Genomic DNA, 26227 nt, shown 5'->3' on the forward strand with positions numbered 1-26227 from the left:
CACCACAGACCATCAGGAGTGTTGTGTTCAGGGATTTGATTTCTTGTTAGAGATTATACCACTTTCAAACATGAGATGCCAACCTGAGATAAGACTGTGAGCATCTAATAAAGATAGTCTCTGCCTGCTGCAGCAACTAGCAAGAGTCCTGTAGGGTGAAGGTACTACTGATAATTTTAGTCTGTTCCTATGGACTCCAGACCCATTCAATAGATGGACTGCAGTAGGCAAATTCCTGGAGTTTAGCTTCTAGTTTAGTTTCATTTGAAAGAAATAGTCTGAATGGTCCATATTGCAATCCAAACTACCATAAATGCAGAATTATGATTTTCAGTTGTGATTCTATCTGTCTTACAATTCTTGGCCAGGGAAGAACCAAAATGGGTAATGGGTAAATACTGTAAGTCATGGTATTCTAGATAAATATGTGGAGGACAGTTCAATGGTACCACTTTTCACAAATTTCTTGCAGCATTTGGTTTTCTTGGAAGCTTTTTGCATACAATTTAACACAAGCAGAACTGTGATATATGAGTAAAATATCTTGCTCAAAGAAAAGATTCCCTAGATTAATTATTTATCTCAAAAGAAACAAAAAAAGGAAAATAAGTTGAGGTTAAGAAAAAATGAGCTACATCAAAGGAATGAATCCCTCAGTCTCACTGACTGTTAGATTTCCACTGTGAGTACATGATACATTTATTGCTACATTTATGCCTTTTGGAAATAGCCTTTCTAAAAATTAAGAATAGGTTATATGGGATAGCAATAGCAGTAACAAAGACTAATCACACATCAAAAAAAACCCCAAGCAGTCTTTGCTTGCAGGAGCAGAGCAAGGAGAGGCAGCCTCAGAGCATTTAATACAGTGCTCATGATTGTGTGAAAGATCTTTGTAAAATTTCGTAGGGGATCTGAGTTTTCTCACTTCTTAAGCAGGACTGTAGGATCTAGAGTCTAAATGGGACTTGAAACGAAATTTCAAGTTTTTAGATGGGTCAAATTAGAAAAAAAAATTCAATCTGACAGTGTCCTTTTAATTAGAACACACGTTGTGAAATGTTACTTTGTAAGGATTAATTATAAATATTTAATAAGATCTGGAAGTTCACCAAGCACTCTTGCAAGACTACCTTATGAAAACAAACCAAATACATTTTAATGATGTATCTGCCTTATCAGGTATTTCCTGTCAATGTTAATGGGTTGTTCCACTGAGTATCACATCTCTGATTTGGCATATATGCATTGTAACCATAATTGAAGTGCTTGAATTAACTGTATTAATTCGGAGTGCAATAAGGATGTTGTTTAATTATTTTTCTCATTCTTTAGTAACCATGTCAGTATCTATTAAATATGAAATAAAATAGCAGTAGTAATAAAATAGAATTAGTATTTGGAAATGTATCACTAACTACTTTGAATTTTATCAAAGATTTACATGGAATCCAAACAGTTTAAAGATTTTGATTTTTTTTTTTTTTCGGTAAGGCTAACACTTAAAAGCAAAATGATAGTCCATCCTGATTTTTGACTATCACTGGCAATGATAAAACTCTGATAGATTTAGACCTGTTTCTTTGGCTTCCAACCCAGTGAATTAGGAACTGTAATAATAAATGTATTTATTTGTATCTTGTTTTGGTTTAAGTAAGCATTTGATAAAGCAAGTTTCCAAATATAACTTTTTTGGTAGAGAAAAAGAAAATATCTTTGAGAAGAAATAGCACTATCACCAAGCAGGTTTTTTTTTAACTTAAGTTCTGTGTTTGCAGAGAGTAAGTCAGAGAACTGAGGGGATATAAGAAAGTTTTTGGCTTTAGGGTGGGTTTTTTCAATGTCTTGTACTAGAAATCAGAGAGCCTCAAAAATGTAAAAAACATATGGCAGAGTATGTCCTTGTCAGATTTACATTTAATGCAAGTAAAATTACCATCTTGAATTTATCTGACATATACATCTGGCTAGCTGTTGGGCTGCAAAGCAATACCAGAAATGAAAAATCTGCATCACTATTACAAATAGAAATCTTAGTTTAGGTATTTGCCTTACTATGTTATGAAATCTGACATACCAAATGGAATTTTTTCCCCGAGTTCCATTTTGGTGAAGAATGATCATGAAATATGTTGCTATGAAATCTGAGATAATGGGAAGAAGGGGTTGCTTAAGATTGGTTTGCAGATGTTGATAGGCCATATTATGAAAAAAGAGGAAATTAAGCCTCACAAAGCTTGTCTCTCATTTTATGAAAAAAAAATATTCAGTTTCTTCAATTACAAATTGTTCCTTTAAATGCCTTGGGTCCAACTTTGGGAGATAGCTGTTCCTTTTACAAATGGAAACTGAGGGACTGAGAGTGGAGTCCAGAATCTGGTAACATTTGTATGCAAAGATTAGCTTTTAGACTCAAGGAAAAGTATGTTCAAAAACTTTCCAAGCTGTCACATAATGAGCTGGAAACAACCCATGAAAGAACAAGACAGTCAAGCAAGGTTAGACTTATATTACAACCTCAGAGCCTCTTTTAAATCAACTATATAGAACTTAATAGAGAAAGGTAATGGCAAAATATACAGGAATAATTATAGAAATCATAATAGAAAAGAAAATTTAAATTAAACCACTCTGATAAATGCTTGAGAATATATGAATGGAAGTGAGAGACTGACTGGATGAAGTAGAAGTTTCAGGTCTTCAGACTTTTCCATAATGGTTTTAAACATCTGAGGTCTGAAAAATGGATATGGCATATGTTGTTTTATCAGGAATTGAATAAGTAAAATGCTTCATGTCGTTACAGAAGAGTCTATGTAAACCTTAGTTAAAGGTCAATCTATGTCATGTTAGATGTTTGAATTAATCAGAAATAGTACATGAGGAGCTGTAAATATTAACTACAGTACACTCAATAACAGAGTTCTCACTTGCAGAAGCAAGCCAGCAAAAATTGCAGTTTTTACTACATGGAACATTGGGATGGAACCCCATAAGACACCTTTCATTTCTCTTGGAGTCACTTAGTGTTCTAATTTTTGTTGTGGTTGTTGTGGTGGTTTTTTTTGTTGTTTGTTTTTTTTTTTTTTTTTTTTTTTTCCTCCTAGTAAAACCTGGCTTTTAAGTTTAAAAGCTCTTTGATAACTGGGGAGTTGACAAGAGGCAGATGTAGCTCACATGTGGTCTTGGTAGGTATTCAAATGCTTTAGTGAGGGTGCTGGTGAAAGCCAGGAGGAAATGAAGACTGTCCTTAGAGCATGGCAAAGCTATCTGGAATAGATATTCCCTAGAAGCCATATTTATTTGGCTAAGGAAATGAAATGGAGTGAAAGCATAGTGGATGGATACAGAAGAGGATCTTTTAGGAAGGAAAGAATTGTATATGATTAATTATCCCATTACAGTCAACAGTTAGAGAGCACTTATGGGTGCTATACATTATAGAGCTTTTCAAAGACAAGTCAGCATTTCAAAATGGCTGAGAAGGTGGCATTCCAACCTCGGTGTCACTTCATCAGATTTTTAAATATGTATTACAGAAGCATGTGTATAAGTACTATAGGTGTGTTATGTACACTGTTTATTGCAACTGAACTTTCAGAGTGGGCTGCAAACTCCTACACAGGTTACAAAAAGGAAAAAAGAAATTAATTTCACATAAAGTCATATATAAAAGAATGCCACTGAGAGGCAAGCAACAGGATATTTAAAATGTGTTGGAATAAAATGTTCTAATTAATAATGATTTATTGCAAGTTTTAAAGTGTTGTTACTGTTGCTGTCTGAAGTATTTCTTTGGATATTTGTTGACTGTTTCTTCAGAGGCACTGTCCTCAGAATTCTTAGGGCCTGAAAATGAACTTGGTACATAAAGGCTTAGGCTCAAGCCACAGGTATACCATAAGTATACTTCAAGTGATATATTTTTCCATTTTTGACATTAGTTATATACAGGATTTTCTGTCATAAATTTTAGCATAATGGTTATTTGTCTTCTTCCAGTATAAATATTAAGAGAGAAAAAGTAGTGCTTATAAGAGTGTGCTTTTAATTTTTAATAATAATTTTATTTTAAAAATATTTTGAATGCATTGTTGAAAATCAGTTTTTAATTGTTTTAGACTAATGAATTGGTCTAAGTTAGGTTTGGTATTTTGGCCACCTGGTTCCATGTAATGTTTTCTCAGGAAACTTTTCACACATGGTGAGAAGTTCAGATACTATATATCAAGAAGGCATGTTTGTTATTGACCATAGGGAAAACCATATATTTAAAATGTTTTCTAAAGGGCCTAGATGTAACTGAGAATAAGAATATCTGCATGTTTCTAGGTGTTACAGTTACAGAGTAACTGTAACAAAACTGTTGATCTTGTTAAGCTTTGACATTTTTTGTAAATCTGCTGATAGACCTTGCCATGGGCTTTTTGGAAATGCACCTATTCATTTTACATGCAGTAGCCAAGAACCAAAGCCCAGATCTTGGTTTGCAATTCTCAACTTCTATGCTTTGGATAAATGCAGAGTTTAGATTTGGTGAATTAAGACCTGAAGATGGCAAGGTGTACATCATAGTGCTACCAAATCTGAAAGTTCAGGCCTGGAGGTGTGACAAACAGCAGGGTGATGTGGGGGTCCAGTGCCCGTTTTTATTGCATGCAGGTGTGACAACTTCTAGAAAAACAAACGTTTCACACTCACTGCCAACTTCTGAATGACTGCTTTTTTGCCAAGGAGGTTGTAGGTGGGGAGGAGTCAATCTCTGCTCCCAGGTAGTAAGTGATAGAACAAGAGGAAATAATCTCCAATTGGGCTAGAGAAAGTTTAGATTGGATATTAGGAAAAAATTCTTCAGTGAAAGGGTTGCCAGGGATTGGAACAGGCTGCCCAGGGAAAGTGATGGAATCACTGTTCCTGGAAATCTTAAAAAGTGTGTAGATGTGGTTTAGTGGTGAACCTGGCTGTGCTGGTTTAATAGTTGAATTTGATGATCTTAAAGGTCTTTTACAAATTTAGTTATGCTATGATTTTTAAAAGTTTTGTCTAAGTTTTAAAAGTCACACAAGAGATGTTTCAAAGAGACTTCTTGCTCTGTAATCAGATGCCATCTTTTTCTCTCATACACCTTCGTGCCTGTGTGTCATTCAACAATAGGTGCAAGCACAGGTGTGCATAAGTAACTGATCTAAGATTAAATCTGAAATGAGATGATGAATGCTTTCAGCTGCTGTGTGGCTGGCCATGCACAAATGGAAACTCAGGGCTGGCAGGTTGATAGCTATTCCTGCACAATTTTCCTTTCAAGGAGGACATATTTCCATAGACATGCTGGGAGCAGGGAGCTGCATGAGCTGGATAGCTTGGCTAGTAGCTTGTTTCTTTGTTGTGCTTCCCAAGTTGTGCCATGCCTGAATGAACCCTCTTGTCTTGTGTTGTTAGGTGCTGTGTAATGTTGATTTTTCTCAATGTGGAGAGAGGGGACATGGATGTAAATGAGGGGAGGACTTGAATAAGTTAGAGCTGTGTAACTTGTGAAGAGTTATAGTCAAGGTATTGCACTTAGTGCATTTAAGATAATCACAATTAGGCAGCGATTGCTCTGATAAACAAAGGCCAGAGTTCAAGGTCTCAAGTGAAACCATGCTAATTTTCATCCTGAAAACTCCTTTTTTCTCTTACTGTGGTAATATTCTGGTTTTGGTTTGTTTTTAACAGATTAGAAAAAGATGCAGTTATTACTGATATTTTATTGCTTACTTTTTATTTAGTGTATTCAAACTAAATGTCAATATATACATTCTTGTGATTTAACTTTCTCCCCCAAGTGGCTTTTATAGTTTCTGACTGGTCTGCAATTCTTGGACTGTCTTAAGCTTATGGCTCTAAATTCAGATTGTTTTACACACAGATGATCCTTTCCCAGCACTAGCTGTGAGTGAAACAGTTTAGAAACTTCAATACAATTTCCTAGTTCTCAGTGTATAGGTGATATAGCATATTAAAAAATAACAAATAGTTATAATACTGCTTGGAATAACAACCATGAAGAAGATGAACATGCTTCTCAAGATTAAGAAGGAAGTTAACCAAAAAAGAAAATAGTTGCCCAAATATGTAACAGAAGCAACTTATTTTAAAGCATTAAGTTCCTTCTGAAAGACAGAAATTATGATTGCAGTATCTTTAGTTTCTTTTGTTTCACTCACAAGGTCAAATGGTAGTAGTACAAAGTACAGATATTACAACATAACTACAAGAACACATATTGTTTAAAATGTATCCAGATGGATGAATTAGGTGAATTGTCTTCTGTGCCATAAACATAGCAAGCACCATTTTGCATCTTTCAAGGCTTAAGTGAATTGGAATCTCAGGACATTAGCCTGTGTTGAGTATCTAAATTTTTAAAATGTTGCTCTTCTGCTCACTTTCCTTGGTTTTTCTCTGTTTTTAAAATGACCTTAAGATGTTAAAATAATAATAAAAATGTTCGGTTTGTTAATTCTCTTTGTGCTTTCTCACTTTTTCTCTAAGCCAAATATTATTAACATTTAAATTGGGGAAAACACATAGAAAAAAATATAGAGACTATATTAGGAAACTTGTGAAGAAATGCTCATGTCTAAGAAGCAGCATTTTCTTTTATTTCTGATTCTTTTCAGTGCGATCGCTGTTTGCCATTGTACAACGACAAGCCTTTCCGTCCAGGTGACCAAGTTCATGCCTATAATTGCAAACCATGTCAGTGCTATGGCCATGCAGAAAGCTGCCACTATGACTTAGCAATGGATCCTTTTCCTCAGGAACACCACCGAGGTGGTGGTGGAGTGTGTGATAACTGTCAGCACAGCACAGCTGGTAAGGCAAAGAGAATGGACTGTTTATTTTATAGTTCCTTTTTGACTAAGTCTTGTGTCAGCTGAAATTAGTAATGCTCTATGGCTGAGAATCCAATAAATTCTCATGTATATGTATTTTTAAACTACTCAGATTGTGCTGTAACAGCAGTGGTGTCAACTCTTAAGCCATAGGAAAATACTGTAAAATTTAATCCAATCTTGTATAAAAACTTCCATGTAAAACACATAAAATAAATAATTAAAATATATAGTTTCAAGGTTATTCCCATTACATGTGCTAAAGCATTTAAATTCAAAATATAATCTTCTTGGACCAGTTTAACAGTTGTCAAATTTCTCTCTAATGTCAGTTTATTGCTTATTGAATAAATACCTTTATTTAATGTAAGTAGTAGATTTGAATACTTAAAAAATTCTCGCCTATTTTAGTTTTCTTGGCTTTATCTAGTAAAGATAAAAAAGAAAAGTTTCAGGTTCAATTTTCCCAAAAAAAATGTATAGGCATTTGCATGGCACAGCTTTTATATAAGTGTGGTATTATATAACAGATGGAAGTTTAATGGAGTAAAACATAGTTTGTAACAGGTTCATTGTTTCATATGCTCTGGATCACTAAATTGGCAGGTAGAGATGAAAGGTGCATTAAAATGGACGTCCTGAAAATTATAGAATTCTCTCAAAGGAATAGTCTTTAATTTTGAATTATACAGCTAATTTTAATGAATTGGAAGCCATAATGCATAACCTTTCTTTCATGCAGGAAGGAACTGTGAGCTGTGCAAGGATTTCCATTACAGACAAGCAGGTGCAGATCTTTCAGCCATCGATGTTTGCAAACCCTGTGACTGTAACGCAACAGGCACCAAAAATAAGAGCCTCTTGTGTGATAGTGTAAGTAGCTTTAATAGAGAAAAATGAGAAAACATTTCAATCAGCTGGGTAGACAGCCATAAGATTTTACAGAGTATATTCAGATGGTAACTAGTCTGTATGAAAAATATGCTGAAGTCCACCCTTTTCAAAATGATAATTGACTTATATCAGCCATTTGTAAGCTGAGAAAACAGACAGGAATTTGAAATGTACTGATTTTTCCTGTCACTAGATCAGCAACAGATATAAAAGATGTTGTATGAATAGTAGTTTTGGGATGCTACCTCTGCACTCAGTAATGTTAAAACAGGTTTTGAGTGTTTTTGAAGGTCTTGGTACTGTCTTAAAGTTCCTAAAAGGTTTTGAAAATCCAGGCAATAAGCTCAGCCTGAAATGGAACTAAAATTAAGCTACTTTTCCCTATAGTAAGACAAGGATTGATCTCTCTTTTAATTTATGAAGTCCATTAAAAATAAAAGAAACCCACAAAGTGATGCTGAAAAGAGAACACCATCAGCTATGCTTTTAAAGTCAATGGACCTCATTGTCATGCAAGCTGTCTAGTCCAATAATAAATCTATCTGCAACTTTTAAAACATGCATGTTGGAAAAAAACACAGGAAAAATGATTAAAATTTTGAACACATGCTAAAGATATATTGTGGTTTGTGTTCTATTCACACATGTCCTGTCCATTGCCAAAATCTAAATTTTGTTAGAAATAGGTAAAGAAATAATTGTTTTGAAATTTATTGTAAAGGTAGAACTTTGTGCGTAAATGTGATAGAACCACTTTAGTTTGTTGCCACTTTTCCTAGCTCATTTTTTTCAGCACTTTTTTTTCGTAAAGTAATCTCTGGCTTTTTTCATCATATGTCTCTTGTCACTGAATTTTATTTAACAGTGAACTCTTGTGGATCCTACTGTACTTTCATCCTCAGTTGCCATCATTAGGTACAGATACGTGCCCAGTTTGACTCAGTGTTCCTCACAGGACTCATGCATTGGTACATATTCTGTGTGACATGCAAATACAGCAAAATATGTTTTCTAAAATAATCTCCTGTATTCTAAAGAGAAATTATTTTATAGTTTTCAGTCTTCTGAAGTAACACACTCTGCCAGTAACACAGAAGTGGGGAAAAAAAGCTTGCAAAACACAGGTATCATTTTAAGATTATTTTTCAAGCCATAAGAGGAATGAAAGCAAATGTTAATTTATGTATTCAGGATTTGTGGTGAAATGTTAAAACCTAAATCAGGTTTAACTGTGATGAATGATCAGAGCAACAGTAGTTTACAGAAATCAGTGCTTTATACTTAAATATACAAGAATGTTGATGATGCCTGTGAAAGTATGAACAGGGAGATAAAATGGGAAAAATGGGGGAGACTGTATTGCTCAATAAAGCATCAATTGCTGCAGTAGGAGCAGAGCAGGGAGAAATGATTGAGAGGCATTAAAGAATAGATTAATAAGACTGGGGACTAAAGGCTGAAATGAATTACATGAAATAGGAAGGCATCATTGGAGGAAGTGTTTCCAAATTTGACCTGTAGAAGATGGAATAATAAGGAATAAAGACCCTACTCATGAAAATTAATTGTCACATCACATTGATAATTTTCAAGGAGATTTGCCAAAAATGGGGCAGAATACACTTTTACTGCATAAATCATCACTTTCTTCAGATCATCAACATTTTTTTCTTTTTGCAAAGTGCCACTTTAGTCACTAAGTTCCAAGAGGTACAGAGTTCCAAAATGAAGCCATTGAATCACAAAACAATCTTATCTATTGAATCACACAGAAAGAACATTCAGTCATCAAATGAAGTATTATTAATGCTGATAGTTTGCAAGATGTGTAGAAGAGCTGACTGCAACACAGTTGCTCCATCTCAGTTCTTTGGGCTGATCATGAAAACTTTATGCCTCTTCTGTTACCTATGCACTCTGCCCTTGGTGAGAAATACATGCAGTTCTCCCTTGCAGCGGTGCTCACTTCTCATACCTCTGTAGATTACATCCACTTAGTGTAGACTTTGTATTTTAAAATACAGGCTTTGTATTTTAAAGTGTGAAATAACGTAGTAAAACTTCAAAATTGTGACTGTATTGCTTACAGTAACAGGTGGAATTTTGGGAATGGTGTAGCAGTGCACTCACAAGCAGTTTGTTAGGTATTTTTGCAGAGTGGGGCTTTCCTTTGAGACTGGTGAGTACAAATGAGAATTGCTACAGTCTGATAAAATTTGTCCACTACTGTGCTGGTTATTGATGTTTAGTCAGTGTAGAAAAGATGGTTGCATTGTCTTTGTGAGCATTTGTCATGAAATATTTCAAACAATCAGAAAGTCCAGATGAACTGTTAGAGGTGCTTGAGCCTTAGGAGAGTGAAAGAATTGGCTGCCTTCCTCCTTTCCCCCTAACAATTCACACATGAGAAAGTTCTACCAGAATACTGCTGACATGATCATTCTTGCTCTAGTTGGAGATTAATGTTTTCTGTCCCTCATACCAAAATTCTTTACTTATTTCCCTGTACTGCTTTTTACCCAGACTGTTCTACAAATGCTTACATATTCTATCACGCATGGCAGCTTGTGGTCCTTTTGTGATTCTGTTACAGTAAGTAATATATAATGCTGGGAGGAAACACACTCTTTTCCTGGGCATTTGTTTTAGGAAAACCTGAAAGTGCTGCTATTGCCTTTAGCTAGTCTTTGGAAATAACATTCTGGTCTCAGTGAATGTAGTTATCTTTAGTTATCCTACTCAGCTTTTGCTGATTTTAAGAAATTTTCCCTTAACATCCAAATAAATATATATCATGTACTTGTTGTGAGGGAGCTGTATTTTACTACAGAGGATATTGTTCAGAGTTGCAAAGACTTAATTCTTCTGTCAAAGTACCAGCTGTATTGTCTCATCTTACAAGAAAACTCCAAGGCAAGAAAATGAGCAAAATGTTAGTTGCATGAAAGCAGATCCAGTGCTACCAAGTAACTATCTGAACAGATTTCACATTTCACCTTTCTGCACACTCCCTAAATACTGTATTTTAAAAAATGACTCTATTTAAAAAAATGAATGTATTTTAAAAAATGATATATATATATATATATATATATATATGCACAAAATGAAAATAGTATTTATATTTTCACTTCTGAGTTAGTTATTTTTCTAAATTTAGGATGAGCCTTCCTATTTTCATTTATCTATCTACAATGATTTCAACCTGTTTATTGTGATTGACAATAAATAAATAAATTGAATATGTGTTGCAAAGGAAAGAACACAGGTTAAAGCAGTTCATTAAGGGAATTTAAGTCAACAGATGTACCAGAGAGAATAAGGAATGTAAAGAATGCAAATGTGTCAATGAAAAATATTGTGAATAGTGGAGTCCATAAAAAAATCAGGTTATCAAACACTGTGTATTCTGAATCTCAGTTTCCCTTAATGGGAGGCCTTTAATCTTCTTGCTAAAATGAGGGAAAATTAGCTTTTTTTATGTTAAGTAATCCTATGGCTTTATTTTGGATGGAATTTAAAAAGTGGAAATGCTGTTTTCTGCGAGAGTTTTATTTGTGGGATTTGGTCCGCTCCCACCCCTTGGAGCAGGGTTGGAGTTGTGGGCAGAGGGTAAATGCCTCACTTTATGTTTTGAGCAAAAGTAGAAGAAAGCTACTGACTTTTGAAAGTCATCATACGTGATGACAAGAAGATATATCAGGGGAGTGCCAAGGAACTTCATTATTGCTGCTTATTCAATTTTCAGTTCCCAAAGCCGACATCCTGAGAATACTCTCAGGTATTTGGTGTCAGACCATTAACCTATGTGTGTGAGCCAGCACACGGTACCGTTCTCATTTCCTAAACTGGAGAAAAGGAAAGAAAATAAAAGTCCTCAACCTCCTTGCTCCCCCTTCCTGAGATTGCAGACAACTGGAGGCTGGGGTCCTTGCCAGATTTGCATCAAGTAAAAAGATAGTGAGAAATATATGATTAGCATTTATATCAGAAAGGCAGAATGTTGAGTCTGGTACCAATCAATTGCAAAATTGGTGATGGCAGGATGAACAGAAAGAATTTCATGCCAGTCCTAAATATACCCCTGAGTCTTGCAATGCCCTGAAACTTGCAGTGGGTCAAGGCAAGGTGCTTCTGCTATGGTAGAGAGTATAGAATTGAAATTAGTAATGACTTGGCCAATTATAAAATGTTTTGGTTTTTTTTTTTTCCCAGGAGTTTTTGGGCTTCAAAACCAGAGGTTAACATTGGAAAAAACCCCTCTAAGTGTCGGCTTGTTTTTTTTTGTTTATTAAGATCCAGCCTTGTATTGCATTATTGTCCAGAATTTGAGAGACTTTCTGATTATATGTTTTTGACACTATGTTGCTTCTATTACAGATACCAAAGAATAGCAATTTGAAATTACAGGCATATCCAAGGAGAAGGAGTTGATTTTAACTTTCAGAAAAGCTAAGGGAAACGATTGTTTCAGGAAATTGTATTTTATAATATAAGAGTATGTATGGCCAACAAGAGTTTAAATAGTCAGAACTTACATTTCTGATAGTATTTCTGATACTGTGATATGTACATGTTGAATATCTGCTAGGTGAGTGCTATGGCTAAGAAGTTTGCTGTACTCTGATGAACAATTAAGGCAATTCTTTGGAATATGTCACCCTTTGTCCTGGGTGCTTAAATCTCTTTTTAAGTTCATGTATCAGTCTAGTAACAGAAGGATTCCTGAACAGGCTTCACTTTGAATTTGTCATTCTAGCTGTAATGTGTTTAAGTGTCCCACAGTTAAAGAGTGGTATCACAAGAGTCTAAAGCAGGTGAACTGCTCTGTATACCTAAAATTCAGAAACTTTAAGATGATAGATTCCTGATTAAGGACGAGTCTGCAGCTGTAGTTTAGACAGGAGAAGGTTGCTGGCATACCTTTTGTAACTGTTTGCACTTAAGGATATAGGAATAATATGTATCTTGTACTTAAATTATAAATGACACAAGGGATACACGTGAACTCAGCATCAGTATCAAAAATTTTTTTGTATCAAATAACAATTGTAATTATGAGGTCCTAAGACACACCACCACTTGGTAGTAATTCTTGGCCAGGTTCATTTTCAGAGTGAACAATCCAGACAGATATTTTCCATCAGTGATTTAGTACTAAGATGGTCATGTTAATACATAGTCTGTTTGTGTCTGCTGACTGTTTGGGTCAGAACCAGGCTTCTCAGGCATAAGTAACAGAACAGATTTTTTTTCTGCTCTTCTATAACCAGCATTGATCACAGAAAATTGAAGTATTTTCCTTTAAATGGCAGATAACTTTTGAACTGGAGAAGGCGGGGGGAGTTTCAGTAATATCTCCAGTGAACAACTGGTGAAATTATGGTTAACAAAACCTTTAAATATTCATTGCTACCAATATTTTCAATGATACCATAGTTTCCAGAGTAATCTAGATTTACAGAAATAATAATAATAACAAAAATAGCCTATTTCCTTCATAATTCACTTGGATTTTTATGTAGTTATTGAAATGGTTTGTTCTCACCATTTTGATATAGATTTCCATGTTATAACCTGTGGTATACCTATTTCTTCAGTATTATAAACATTTATCAGCTTGTTCAGCTTCTTTGAAATAGTATTCATTGCCAAGTATTTCACAGATTATTTTAGTGCTTCTCTGTATGGAGAAATTAAAGATACTGTTTTTCTATATTTCTCATTTTTAAATCAAATTCTCCCCAAATTAAGCCCAAATATTATTTTTTACAGGGACAACTGCAAATGGTTTTGTTGGCTGGCTCCTGGATAAAATTTGAATTTTTTAGTTGGCCAGACATTTCTCTCTCATTTGAAGAGTTATAGTTGTTCTTCCAGCATCATTTTTTTACCCTGTTATGATTAAGTTTGGGGATGTACATTTTCTGGAAGTGCATGTGATGAAAATTACTGCTCCTTGTAATGGCTTGACACAAAATTGTGCTGAAAATCTTGGTATTCTTTGCTTCTTTTAGCATTTAGTGATCTACATATTTCATTTGTGGCATCTGGAAATACCTACCCTTTGCTCACAATTAGCCATGGGTGTCCAGGTATTGTGGATCAGAACAGCTCTGCTGAATGAAATGAGACTAAGCTAGCACAGCATCTTCTCTGATTTCCAGAAGCATTATGTTCTTTTCTAGATTTCAGTTATTTATGGGTTTAGGGCTACCTGAGCTAAATTTAGGATTTTCATCTGAGTAACCACATGTTTGGTGTCCACATATGGAATTAATCTAACTAAATTTTTTAAGCAAGTAATTACTTTGTTTACTTCCTTAGTGCTCTATTTTATAATTTGAGAAAAAAGAAAGTATTCATTCTGTAAGACACTCATGATTTTGTAGCCACGTATTCCCTTTATTTCAGTCCTTTATTTCCAAACTGTAAAGTCTTTAGTCTCTTCATTTGTATCTTTCCTTATTCTACTCACTTTGTGACCTCTTATATTTTACAGAGGGTAACCAGATACACAAATTATGTAAAATGTTGATACAAAACACATTTTTATGACAGAATGAGATTCTCTGTGTAATTTTCTGTTCTTTTATTGAAAATCACAGTATTCCTATTGACTTTTTAACTGCTTCAGAGCTTCCAAATTATTTGTAAGGGAAATGGAGCAGCTTTAACAGCTTCTTTCTTGAGTGGTAATAGCTAATTTTGGATGTATCACTGTCTACCTATAGTCAGTGTTGGTTTTCCCTGGGTATTAAGTTTGTATTTCTTGATGTACAAATTAATTTCAGTTTTTGATCATCTTTTTGGTTCAGTGTATGTGATATATTAAGATGTTCCCGACTTAAAGAAATGCAGTAGTATCATGTAGCATGATTTTCTTTTGGGAAAAAAAGTGCCAATCTTTTCCAATATATAATTTTAATTTTTAATAGAATGTAGAGTAATAATACAAAAAAGCCTACTAGAATGTAGCTCTCAGGAACTTTCTTACAGCCTTTTAAGGAGAATGATGTAATTTTAGTCTTTTACTGGTGTTGATTTAAGCAATTATTAAGTTTTTCAGTAATGTTATATTTTGTTTAATCTAGAACTTTAGTCTCATGTGTAGTCACTTTTCAACAGATGAGATTTCGCTAAAATAGTCTTCTTCTGCCTTCTTTGGTTTTAAATCAGTCTTAAAAATCATTCCTGATATGAAAAGGTACCACCTCTTTCACAGTGAAGAGCTGAGGAAGCCTTCCTTTGCCCTCTCTGCTGTGGCTCTCTTTCCTGAATGCTACACATAATCATAAATACACTAGTTAGTCATCTGCTCTCCTACAAGCAGAATTGTCACTGCTATATCCAATCAGTCATGATTTTGTCTGGATAAATCTTGATACCTCTAGGAATAGAGATTCCACATCCCCTCTGGATAGCTTGTTACTGATGCTGCACTTCTCTTTTAGTGAAGTGTTCCAATGTCCACTCTGAATCTGCTAATCATGCCACTTAATTATTTATTGCCCTGGTTTTCTGGTAGTCTTCCTTTGTTTTTGAAATTCAGGGTTTTTTTTTTCCTTCATGCTTTAGGCATGTTGCTTGTTAAATGCGCATTTTTGTGCTGCCTTATTCTAGTTTTAAAATTTGGTGGTGGTTATCCTCTCTTATTTAGCTATCCAATTTTGATCTTTCTTTCACTTATTAAAGATGAAATTTTGCATGTCATGCTTTCCTTGCTGTGGTAGCTTTTGGAGTAACTTCAAAGGCTTTTTTGGGTATGAGTTGAGTGCTATTGTGTAACCTGGGTTTGCTGCAATCATGAGCACAAAAATGTTTCTTTTACAGTTAGGCATTAAACTGGGTATTTTTCTTAATTTAGGATTAAGCTCAGAGTTGCTTTTCACATGCGAATTCTCTGATGAATGGCTGTGATGCATGACTGGGTCTCTTATAATACACTAAATATCTAGATCAAATCCAGTCTAAAAGGGAATTAAATTGAAAATTCTTGTTGCTGTGTTTTCTGCTATTGTGGTCTTTTAACTCTTTTCATACTTGCTGTTATCCTGCCTTTTTAATGTTGACATCTTCCTGAAAAATAAGGCTGATACATCAGTAATAAATCTCTATCAAGAAATCATATTAAAGAGATTTTATGGACTACAGATTCCTTTTATGAGGAAATGGTAGGACTATATGCTTCTCTAACTTTTATTCAATATTTCCTGCACTGAGAATTTACTTTTAGATGTTGAAATACTCTATTTTGTATTACTAAAGCTTAAAGCTTCATTTTAGATTTGAGGGTGTGATGATAGTATTTAAGTGAAACTTGCCAGTAGCTTTGTCTCTCCTGTTGTTTCAACTTGGCTTGACTCATGGATTAAAGATGAAAAAGGAAACTGTTAAGAGAAATTTCTGTTTCAGTAGCTAATTAAAAGGAAAGTACATTGAACTACAGTGGTTGATGTCATAGATGTATACTGGTTCTGAATTATTGTACTTTTTCATACTTGTAAATATTTGCACTGAAAAAAGTAAGCTGAGCTAAAGAAAATTCTTTATAACATAGTTTTTTTATTTTTGCATTTCCCAGAATACTTCAGTTAAAAAAGTTAGTCTTTGTTCATTGATTGTGAATCCCAAACCTTTTGCCAATCCCCATCTCAGTGTTGCTTTGACTCCCTGGGTTTGTTTTTATGTTGTGCATTAACCAATGTCTCCATTTATCCATCCCTGTGCTGTTGCCTTTTCCCCGTGCTTAGTTTCCCCACCATATTGCAAAGTGATGAATGTAGAGACTGGGGTTTTTCCCTGGCTTTCAGAGGTCTGAAATTGAGGTAGCTTTTCAGGAGCCCTTTAATCTTGCACACGATACGAGACTGGTACTCCCAGATCATGGTCCAGGCATAAGAGAGGATGTGTTAGCTCCTTCTGAATAGCAATGCTACACATTTAGGGATAGGGTGAGGACCTTTACATATCCCCACTGAAGTGGAATGGTTGGATCCCAGCTGAACAAGAAAAGAGGGAGAGGGTTTCAGTTGTATCACATCCTTCAGTAAAGGTAGAGGAAATGTACCTTCGGATGAGTAATAAAAAAGGAAAACGTTCAATTTTGCTTCATTCTTATTTAACTAACATTTTTACTAAAATAAATAAGCATAGGGGCAGAAGAAAAAAGGAAAACCTGACCTTTGAAGATGATAGTTCTTTACTGTGATTGAAAAACATATTCATTTTAATAGAAGTCACCATGTCTACAATGCAATTTTGTAAATATTCTTTGCAGATTTTCTGTCCAGATGGTAAATACGGCTGCATTGTTTACTCACTTCTTTTCATTTTCTATTTTTAAAGAACAGGACTTTTAAACTCTATTTAAAAGTTGAATAGTTACACTCTGTTCAATATTTCTCTTTTTTCCTCTCTCTCAACAAATTAAAAAATGCTCACAGGCTTTTTTTTTTTTTTCTGTTCCATTTCAAATTTTCTCTCCCCCGACTCATACTCCCATTCTTGTTGCTAATGAATGTATAATCTAAAAATAGATATGTTCATCATTCTATAATATTTTGTATCTTTCTAGATTGGAGGCCTGTGTAATTGTAAGAGACATGTGTCTGGCAGACAATGCAATCAGTGCCAGGAAGGATTCTACAATCTGCAACAGTCAAACCCTGATGGCTGCAGTCCCTGTAACTGTAATACCTCTGGGACAGTCAATGGAGATATTACCTGTCACCAAAATTCAGGACAGTGCAAGTGCAAAGCAAATGTTATTGGTATGTGTAATGCAAGAGTTCAGAGCCATTTTTCTTGTTTTCTCTGGAAATAAAACCCTTGGTTTCTAAATGAAAGGTGTAGAAAGCTTCTTTGCTGAAGGCAGATTGCAAAAATGAATGAAATTAACTGTTGAAAAATTATTAATTTAATAATTCTATCAAACTACAGCTTGAAGCTTAGTTTAATCAACCCTTTAGAAGTTTCTTTATGGCATAGCTACGTTAGCTTACATAGCTCCATACTAATAAGTCACAGAAATAATGTAATTTGCTTACTGCGTAGATGTTTCTTTTAGGAAATTAGCACTTTTTCAACGTGTTTTATACTTAATGAGTTCTAAGCAAATCGTTTCCATGCTAGTTTTCTTAATAGACCAAAATAAATGGATTTTTTTTCAAAATATTCTGTGCTACAGGGTCCTTTGTGATAAATCTATCAATTTTTTTCTATTATATTTCTTTGAACTGTTTCTATGAAATGCAAAATAAGTCAACATAATTCCACAGATCATGTACATAGCTAGGGTTAGTTATCAAGGGCCACATAATTTTAATTTTGTAATTCAATGCCAAGCTGATTATAATAAACTGCTACCTTCTGTGTTATTTATCATTTTTTTTACAAGACGTGCTTTTTTGTTTGTTACTCCCACAGGTATTTTTCAGAAATTAGATTTGATTATAGCAATTTATTACTTCCAGCATATTTGAGGGGAGCCACAGCCACATAAGGACAAAATTTATCAAGTGCCCAAAATACACAGTATATGTAATACACTTTGAAATGTTGATGTATGGGAATATTATGCAAGGAGAATTTCCTGATAAAGTGAGCCTTGCATGGTAACTGTACATGTCTCAGACTATACATATGTCTCAAAAAGAAAAATTCCTCTTCTGCTTTGTTATTAACAGAATTAGTAATCTATTTTTTCTTCACCCTAACCAGGTTCTAGGTTGCATTAATAATGTTCAAGTACATGTTAATGTATTTGATGTTATATATACCCTCACTTTTGAATGTTGACTCATTTGTAATGTTGTCTTTGTTGCTTTTGGAAATGAGAAGAAAGAAGAAAATGTAGAATAACAACAAATAATTAAAATAACTCTAAACAAATTGAAGCCTGAACAGTTTCAGTCCTTTTTCCTGTGGACTGATGTATTTTTCGTATAAAATGAAAAGGATGCTAAGAATAGAAAATCTCTGTGCATCTTAAACCCTTTCTCTTCTTTCAAGAAAAAGGACTTCAGAGCATTCACAATTATATATTCATTGCCCACATTTTACGTTTGAACCTGTGAAAACACTTCTTAATTTGGTGGCAGTTTGACAGACAAGAAATTCACAGTCTGGTTCTCACATATTTGGTTATCTGCATATTACATTTTCTGCCCTTGATGAAAACATTAAGAATTATTTTTATTTTCACTGAAATAGTTGTTAAAAAAACAAAAGTGTAGATTTATGCTTTCTGTACTTATCTGTAGCTATGATGGGGGCCTGTAGTTATGCAAGTGTTTGTTTGCAAGGTAAAGACCTAATTCTTTCCAGACTAGATTATCTTATTTTTTTGTTTTCCAAACCAATTGTAAATAAGCTTCTGTGTATCGAAACGTGTGCAGCAAACTTTACCAGGGGAGTTTCCTCTTTGGATTTTTAAATTGGTTTTTAGAGCAATCTGTCTGTTGCCATTTTATCTATTTAAACAAACACAATAACAGAAAAATGCAACTATCGACTGCAATGTTATGAAACATGAACTGTTAGAGTTAACACAACTGTTAAATCTTACTAATGATTCTATCACCAGTAAAATACATTAGCACCAATAATTTTATTAAAGTAGGTCATTCATCTAGAATAAAAAGGTAGAAGAATGTGAATTAAATGCCAAGCGTGCTAACTCCCCTGTACTTGTTAACATTGAATGTGATGCCCTGTAGGCCTTCCTCAGTATCGTTAGGAATAGATTACCTGTCAGGAATATGTATGGCATATTCAAATAAGCACTGCGCATATTTTTAAAACTGATATGATATGAATCCATGTAGACCAATTTTAATAGTTCAAAATGAGTCATAATTCTTGTTAACAATACAGTTATTTTTAAAATTTGCAGCAATAGTGGTCCTTTTTTATTTTCCTTATTGAAATTAAATGATATGCCTTAGGTGAGTCATTCATCACTGTTAAAGGAACTCGCCTTCTATTGGAGATTTTGAGTTTTTATCCATATATATATAATTCATTCCCTACCATTTTTAGTTGTATTTTTCTACATGTAAGTTGCTAGGTATATTTTTGTATGCTTTTTTATATTTTTAAAATGATGACAGTATTTTCCTAGGAGATTGTATTTATATTTTCCTATAAGAAACAATCAAGTCATAGCTTCATAGTGAAGGATTTTCCCTCTGCAAGGGAAAAATACATAACTGAATTTGCATTTTTCATATAATAATCTAGTTTGCTTTCTTGTAATGTACATTTTATAAACTAACGTATAAATGCCATCCCTCGGGGCAGGGATAAAGCAAGCATTGACTTTGAAAACAAAGCTAATAAAACTACAGGATGAAGCATGAAGAAAACAGTTTATATTTTAATGTACTGCAGGAGTTAACTAAATCATACATTTAGATAAAAATATTTCATTTTGGATTATGGAAAACATTTTCTCTTTTCAGTAAGAACTAACAATAAAGACTAACATAAATGCAATCAATGATAAAACTGAAGTATGGTGTTAAGCAAATAATTTGTTATAGTTAGTCTAACTTGTGCTGTCCCAGTGTGTATTTAATGTTTTTAATACAATATATAAATCTATTATTAGCACAGATTGTGAGCCTAGTGCAATTCTCTGTGTATTGCATTTCTGCAATATAGGGTGAAGAGTTCACATAGGCATTGATTGTGCAACAGGTGCTGTTCTGGGGGAACAAAGAGATTAATTGTGCTTTGTCTTGGAAATGTTACAAAGAATCTCTTGCAGAAGTATCTTAAATTGTATTAAGAGGCCAGCAGAAATGCATTGCTTCTGAAACAAATTGGAAAAGTAAACAGATTTTTGGGATGCCATAGTTATTCAATTGATTTGTGCAGCCTCGTCACTCCTGTTAATTATGTTGGTAAAGAATCAATCCTCCCTTTCTTTTTTTATTTCATTGTAGTATACTTACACTTTTTAAAAATGAAATTAATAGCTTTAAAGATTTGGATTTTTTTATTAATTCCTTTTCTCTTTCCAGGCCTGAGGTGTGATAGTTGCAATTTTGGATTTAAAGCTCTCAGATATTCTAATGAAGATGGATGTGAGCCTTGTTGGTGCAACAGCCACGGCTCAGTGAACCAGTTCTGCAACCCTCTCTCCGGGCAGTGCAATTGTAAAGAACAAGTGAAAGGGCTTCTCTGTGACACCTGCATAGACAACTTTTATGGGCTGGATGTAACTGGTTGTAAGGCTTGTGAATGTGATGCTGCAGGATCCATTTCGGGAACCGTGTGCGACGCGAGGACGGGGCAATGTGCGTGCAAACCAAATGTAGGGGGAAGGCGCTGCGACGAGTGCCTGGATGGGTACCACAGGGTGCAGAAAGGTCACGCCTTCCTTTGTCTGCCATGTAACTGTGAGAAGGCAGGGACGGTAAATGGCTCTCTGCTTTGTGACAAATCGACAGGACAGTGTCCTTGCAAAGCTGGTGTGACTGGCCTTCGGTGCAGTCAGTGCATGCTGCAGACGTACAACCTCAGCATGAGCAACGCCCGCGGCTGCCAGCCCTGCCACTGTGATGCTCTGGGCACGTTGGCAGGGACAGCTTGTGACCACGTTTCTGGGCAGTGTGTCTGTCTGCCTCAGCGTCAGGGGAGAAGGTGTGATGAGTGTAAACCAGGTAAGGAACTGGGAGGACAATTAATTTGATGTGGTAGATTTTACTTTGCTTATAATTTCCTACAGTTTTTAATATGTGTTTGGACAGCTTCATGTCTGACATGTCTTTGACATATAATTATTTTTCCATTTCTTCTAATTGTGTGAGTGAGAAGGAAGCGTTCTTTTCCTAATCACCACCAAATATTTATTCTATTTTCAGATGTTGTATCATTTGTATTATTACTGCAGCTTCAACGTGTCCAAAATAAGGTTAGGCTACTTCTAGATATCGAGAAAATATACAAATAATCACGTCCCAGTCCCTGAATAAGAGGTAAATTGGCATAATCTAATGAACAGCAGCTATCCTCATAATGAAAAATGTGGATTTGGAAGGCAGAATGCATGCTATTCAGGAAGGGCACTTCATGCATAAAGCTGAGCATGGCAGGAGGCACAGAGATGGTTGCTTAAACTTTGATGAGGCTGGCAAACATGCTGCTTAGAAAGCATTCACCTGCCTTGCTGTGTTGGGGTTGTGCTGGCTTGCCCGAGGAATGCTTATAGTTTGGCCCTACAAGTAGGTGATGTTTGCAGTTTGCTACATATTTATTCAAGATTTTGTCCTATATTTGTAAACAGAGTTTAAAAGTTCATTGTAAGTGGTGAGCTCTATGGTTATATTTCAATGGTTTTGTTTTAAAAAGTAGGTGGGTAAAGTGAAACTGTAGGTAATGTTAACCTACCCTTCATCATAATATTAAGCAGATAGATTTAGTTCAAATTAAATACATATGCAATTTATTCAAGTAGCAGGTCACATTAAAAGGTACATTATAGCTCCATTGGTTTTAATATGCCATTCAATAATTTGAACAGAGGTTAAAAAAGCTGCTTAACCTCCATTAAGTATTTTTTAAAATGCTTTCATTTAAATTATTTTAGGTACATATACTAATAAATAAGGCAGCATTCTGTTTTTCTTAGTTCCTCCTCCAGTGCTATTTGACCTGCTAACCCTCTACAGCAGCCACTTAATCAGAGATCGGCAGAGGAGTGATGTCAAGGCTCCCCGAGTCAGTGACCGCCCTTGTCCTTGGAAAAGAAAGGCCAGGGTTTATGCAGAACTAAATGGTTTAAAAAGGTTTAATTGATAGTGTGAACAGGCTGGTTTGTAGAAAAGCTTACATGGCACTCAGAGGAATAGTCCCACAATAGTTCCTGGTAAAAAGAGAAATAATTTAAAATGTATTTGTGAAAGTATTATTTTTAAATTTTCTAACTAATAGCTTTAAGCATGTATGTGCTGAACACTGACCTCTCTGCTGCAAGTGAAAGTGTAAATTTTTATCTTTGTAAAAGCACTGTATTGCTCTAAATAGAGCCAAGTGAGCTGTGCTATTTTCACTGTTTTACTGATAACACATTTAGATGTTTAATATTTCTAACTTTTATATAAATATTATTTGTTAGTATGTGCCAGAAGAGACATTTCTCCCAAACAAGGAAGAGTATAAAAAGTCTTCTATATAGAAATATAGAAGATTTTAATTGGTTTCAAGTATGTAGACATGTCCTATGGCTTTGTCTTGGGACAAAGATAAGGAAAGGTACTCCAGATGTATAAGAAAATGTACTCCAAGTGTATCTGCAGCCAACACAGCCTAATTAAAGCACACACAAATTAGGTCATAATGGCAGCCCTGAAAAAATACTGAGGATTTCTGCATCTGTTGAGACATTTCAAGTCTACGACAGAAGTTAAGTGGCATTTAAAATTATATCCCAGTGTAGCTTATCTTTCATATGCTTTGATAAAATCTGAGAAGTTTTCAGAAATTACCAAAATCTTAATATAGAAAGAGTTGCCAATTGAGAAAAGATCAAACTGGTTGTAGCTTTTGGAAATTGTTTTATAAGGAGATTGTTTTTCTTAAAGCTCTTTTTGGTGCATTTAGCAATGTGTTTCATCTGTTAGGCTGTATCCATGACCTTCTGTTTTCCAGTTTGCTTTCATACTAGTAACAGTTTGGTGGATTGGTGTACATTTATTTGTTCGTTAAACTAATGGTGTATGCAAAGAGAGGAACACTTGATTCTAGTATGAAATGAAAGCAGTTTTACCTTGTACAGAAACTTGCTTTTGAGAGGCTGCAGTGGTTGAAACACAGGATCTCTTCAACCCCCAAATCGTTGAGAGCATTTTGTCCCTGCTTCATTCTGGAACTGTGTTGCTGACTGAGATTCGTGCCACAAAAACCCTATTCAACACAGGTCTTGGATCTTGTTACGAGAGCAGCAAAGTTGTAAAGAAGGCATTTTGTTTTGTAAGTTCTTTACTCCACAACCACAGGTTTGCATAGAATGCTACAGAGTATGGAAAAGATGTAAAAGGTAGAAAAGATGTAGGATGTGTGTCTGCACCAGTACTGAGGGTTTGTACACATACTACCTCTCTTGGCCAGAAGAATGTGAATTGTCTTGTGACAACATTGCTGCTGTGGGTAGCTGTGCATTTTGAAGCCCAGCCCGTGGTTAAGAAATGAGCATTACTGCCATAGATGGTAAGCATGTAAAACTGCTAAGGAAGTGGTCATGTGTTCCTTCTCTATATGATGGGAGAAGTGCTAAGAGGATGATTAAAAAAAGAAGCAGAATACTTTGCTATGACTTTCATTCTTCCTTTTGAAAAGTGTATTTGATTGACAAATGTGATCAGTTATGGTTGAATTGGAAAAAAATCTGAGAAAGAATAAGCATAATACTAGTTACATACATAGATCTCAGAGATTTGCGGTGGCTGTCTTAAAATTGGAAATTGGCTCTATTGTACAACAGTAGATCCTTTATAAAGCAACTTTTATGAGCCCTTCTAACCTTGCTGTAAATTAAGCTTGCATTAAGTTGTTACACTTTCCTAGGTGGAGTCAAATTCTAGATAGTGTAAGTAAATAATAATGATTATGACAAACAGTATGAATTTGTAATCTTGATTTCCTCTTTTTTCTCTACATTTGATAATGGTGATTTACTTACAAATTAGTTGGAGAAAGAAATTTTTTGCATTTTCCTATCCCTCACTATTAAAAAAATGTTTAGCCTTTACCTGCTACTTCTGGGAAAAAAAGTAACTGTGGTAGTGTCCAGAAACTTTTAGAGCATTTCTAAAAAAGATTATAATAAAAAATAACCTCCCAAATCCTTCACTGCTCTACAGTGGTTTAGGCAGTGTGGCTGTAGGAGAGCCAGGATGTTTAATACTAAGGTATAGATTATAATTAGTGATTTCACTGCTACGATAAAAGCAATATATGCTGTAATAATTGATCCTGCTCAGGGAAAACGAATTTATTTTCTAGAGATGTGTTTATTTGCTCATTATAGATTTCTCTTAGATGTTATTTTATACAAAAGAATCATAGAATCATAGTTCTGTGCAAAATTTCAGATGGACAAGGATCTGGTTTAGCCCAAGTGCTTATCACTTATATACTGCAACTATAAAGTGGGTCCTGAAGAAGTACTTTGACCTTCTGTGTGAGTCCAAGGCTTCAACTTGTTTCCAGCCTTCCTGTTAGGTTCTTGGAGTGGAGTCATTCATTGTGCTCAGGAGTGACATTGCTGGGAAATGGTCTCCTGTATTTATGCACAGGATGGGCACTGCAGAGCGCAGAGAGGTGCAGCAGGAGATAATACATGCTGCCTCACTAATAACTTCAGGCTATTTGCTCTCTCTGCTGCCTCAGTTCGGGGCCTCTCTGGAATAAAGTGCCAACAGCGTGGTTTTTTATGATGCGAATGTATGTTAACTGGAGACTGATATCACTTCACTGTCCACTTGAGATTTATCTCACTGAGGACCAGAGGCTAAACTTGAACAAAGATTTGAGCAGTAAAATTCTAATGTTTTCAATTTGTTTAGTTCCTCTGCTATTTGGATATGAACTCACAATGCAGCACTGCTGCAAAGGCAGAGAATACCACCCTAGGGGTGTATATATAGAGCTATCTCTTGTAAGACAAATAATAAGGCCTTGGGCAATATGACATGTTACAATATAATTTTGGGCTCCTTATTATAAAGCAGGACATCAGGAAGTTATTGGACATCAAAAAATATTCAGTAACTGAGAGCATGACTACGAAACTACTGATTGAACTTGATCTGGAGAGAGGGCAAGTGTCTGAGAAGTCTGTGCAAATGCTGCATATCTCAGTAGCAGCTGAAATTTTTCTATTGAAGTTGTACAATAATAACTAATAGCAGCTAAGGGAGATAGAAACACATATCAATGACCCTATTTTAGAATTCATGTTCCAAGATAGGTACTTGTTGTTGTCCAATGTCTCTTAATACTCTGGCATCAGGGCCATTTGCAGAGTTCTCAAGCACTGCTACATTTTTAATAAACTGTACTCCTCCAAGGGGGGAGGGGAAAAAATAAAGAGAAAAACTTGTGTGAACAAAACAGTTAGATGTTTATTAATAATCAGGTTAAAATAGAAAATGTTTTGGAAACTTATGTAATTACGTCTTTACTAGCATGCCATTACTTGAATTGTCTTCTGATCAGAAAGAAATTGTTAAGAATGAAATAAATCCATACATTGTGAAATAGATTATGCAAGTGGAACAGCATTCATTAAGAGAATGTATTTAAAAGCACTTTTGTAAGGAACTTAGGTGAGGTTGCGAATAATGAGTAAATTCCTAAATTACCAGATTAGAGGTGTATAAACTGTATACTAACTGTATTTTTCAGTAACAGATAAATATCAGCATAAAGATTGCTTGTGAGGGCAA

At 34.8% G+C, this 26227-nt stretch overlaps 1 protein-coding gene across 2 annotated transcripts in view; it reads left to right on the forward strand.

Annotated features, from left to right (window-relative positions):
* Positions 1-26227, forward strand: part of USH2A (usherin) — a 373252-nt gene that overhangs the window by 41248 nt on the left and 305777 nt on the right. For both annotated transcript variants that reach the window (XM_077781882.1, XM_031504249.2), the window contains 4 exons: positions 6663-6858; positions 7621-7751; positions 17350-17545; positions 20801-21442. In XM_077781882.1, coding sequence (XP_077638008.1) covers positions 6663-6858; positions 7621-7751; positions 17350-17545; positions 20801-21442 — 1165 coding nt within the window. The remainder of the gene's footprint in view (positions 1-6662; positions 6859-7620; positions 7752-17349; positions 17546-20800; positions 21443-26227) is intronic.

Source organism: Lonchura striata, chromosome 3 (assembly GCF_046129695.1).
Source record: "Lonchura striata isolate bLonStr1 chromosome 3, bLonStr1.mat, whole genome shotgun sequence".
NCBI lineage: Eukaryota > Metazoa > Chordata > Aves > Passeriformes > Estrildidae > Lonchura > Lonchura striata.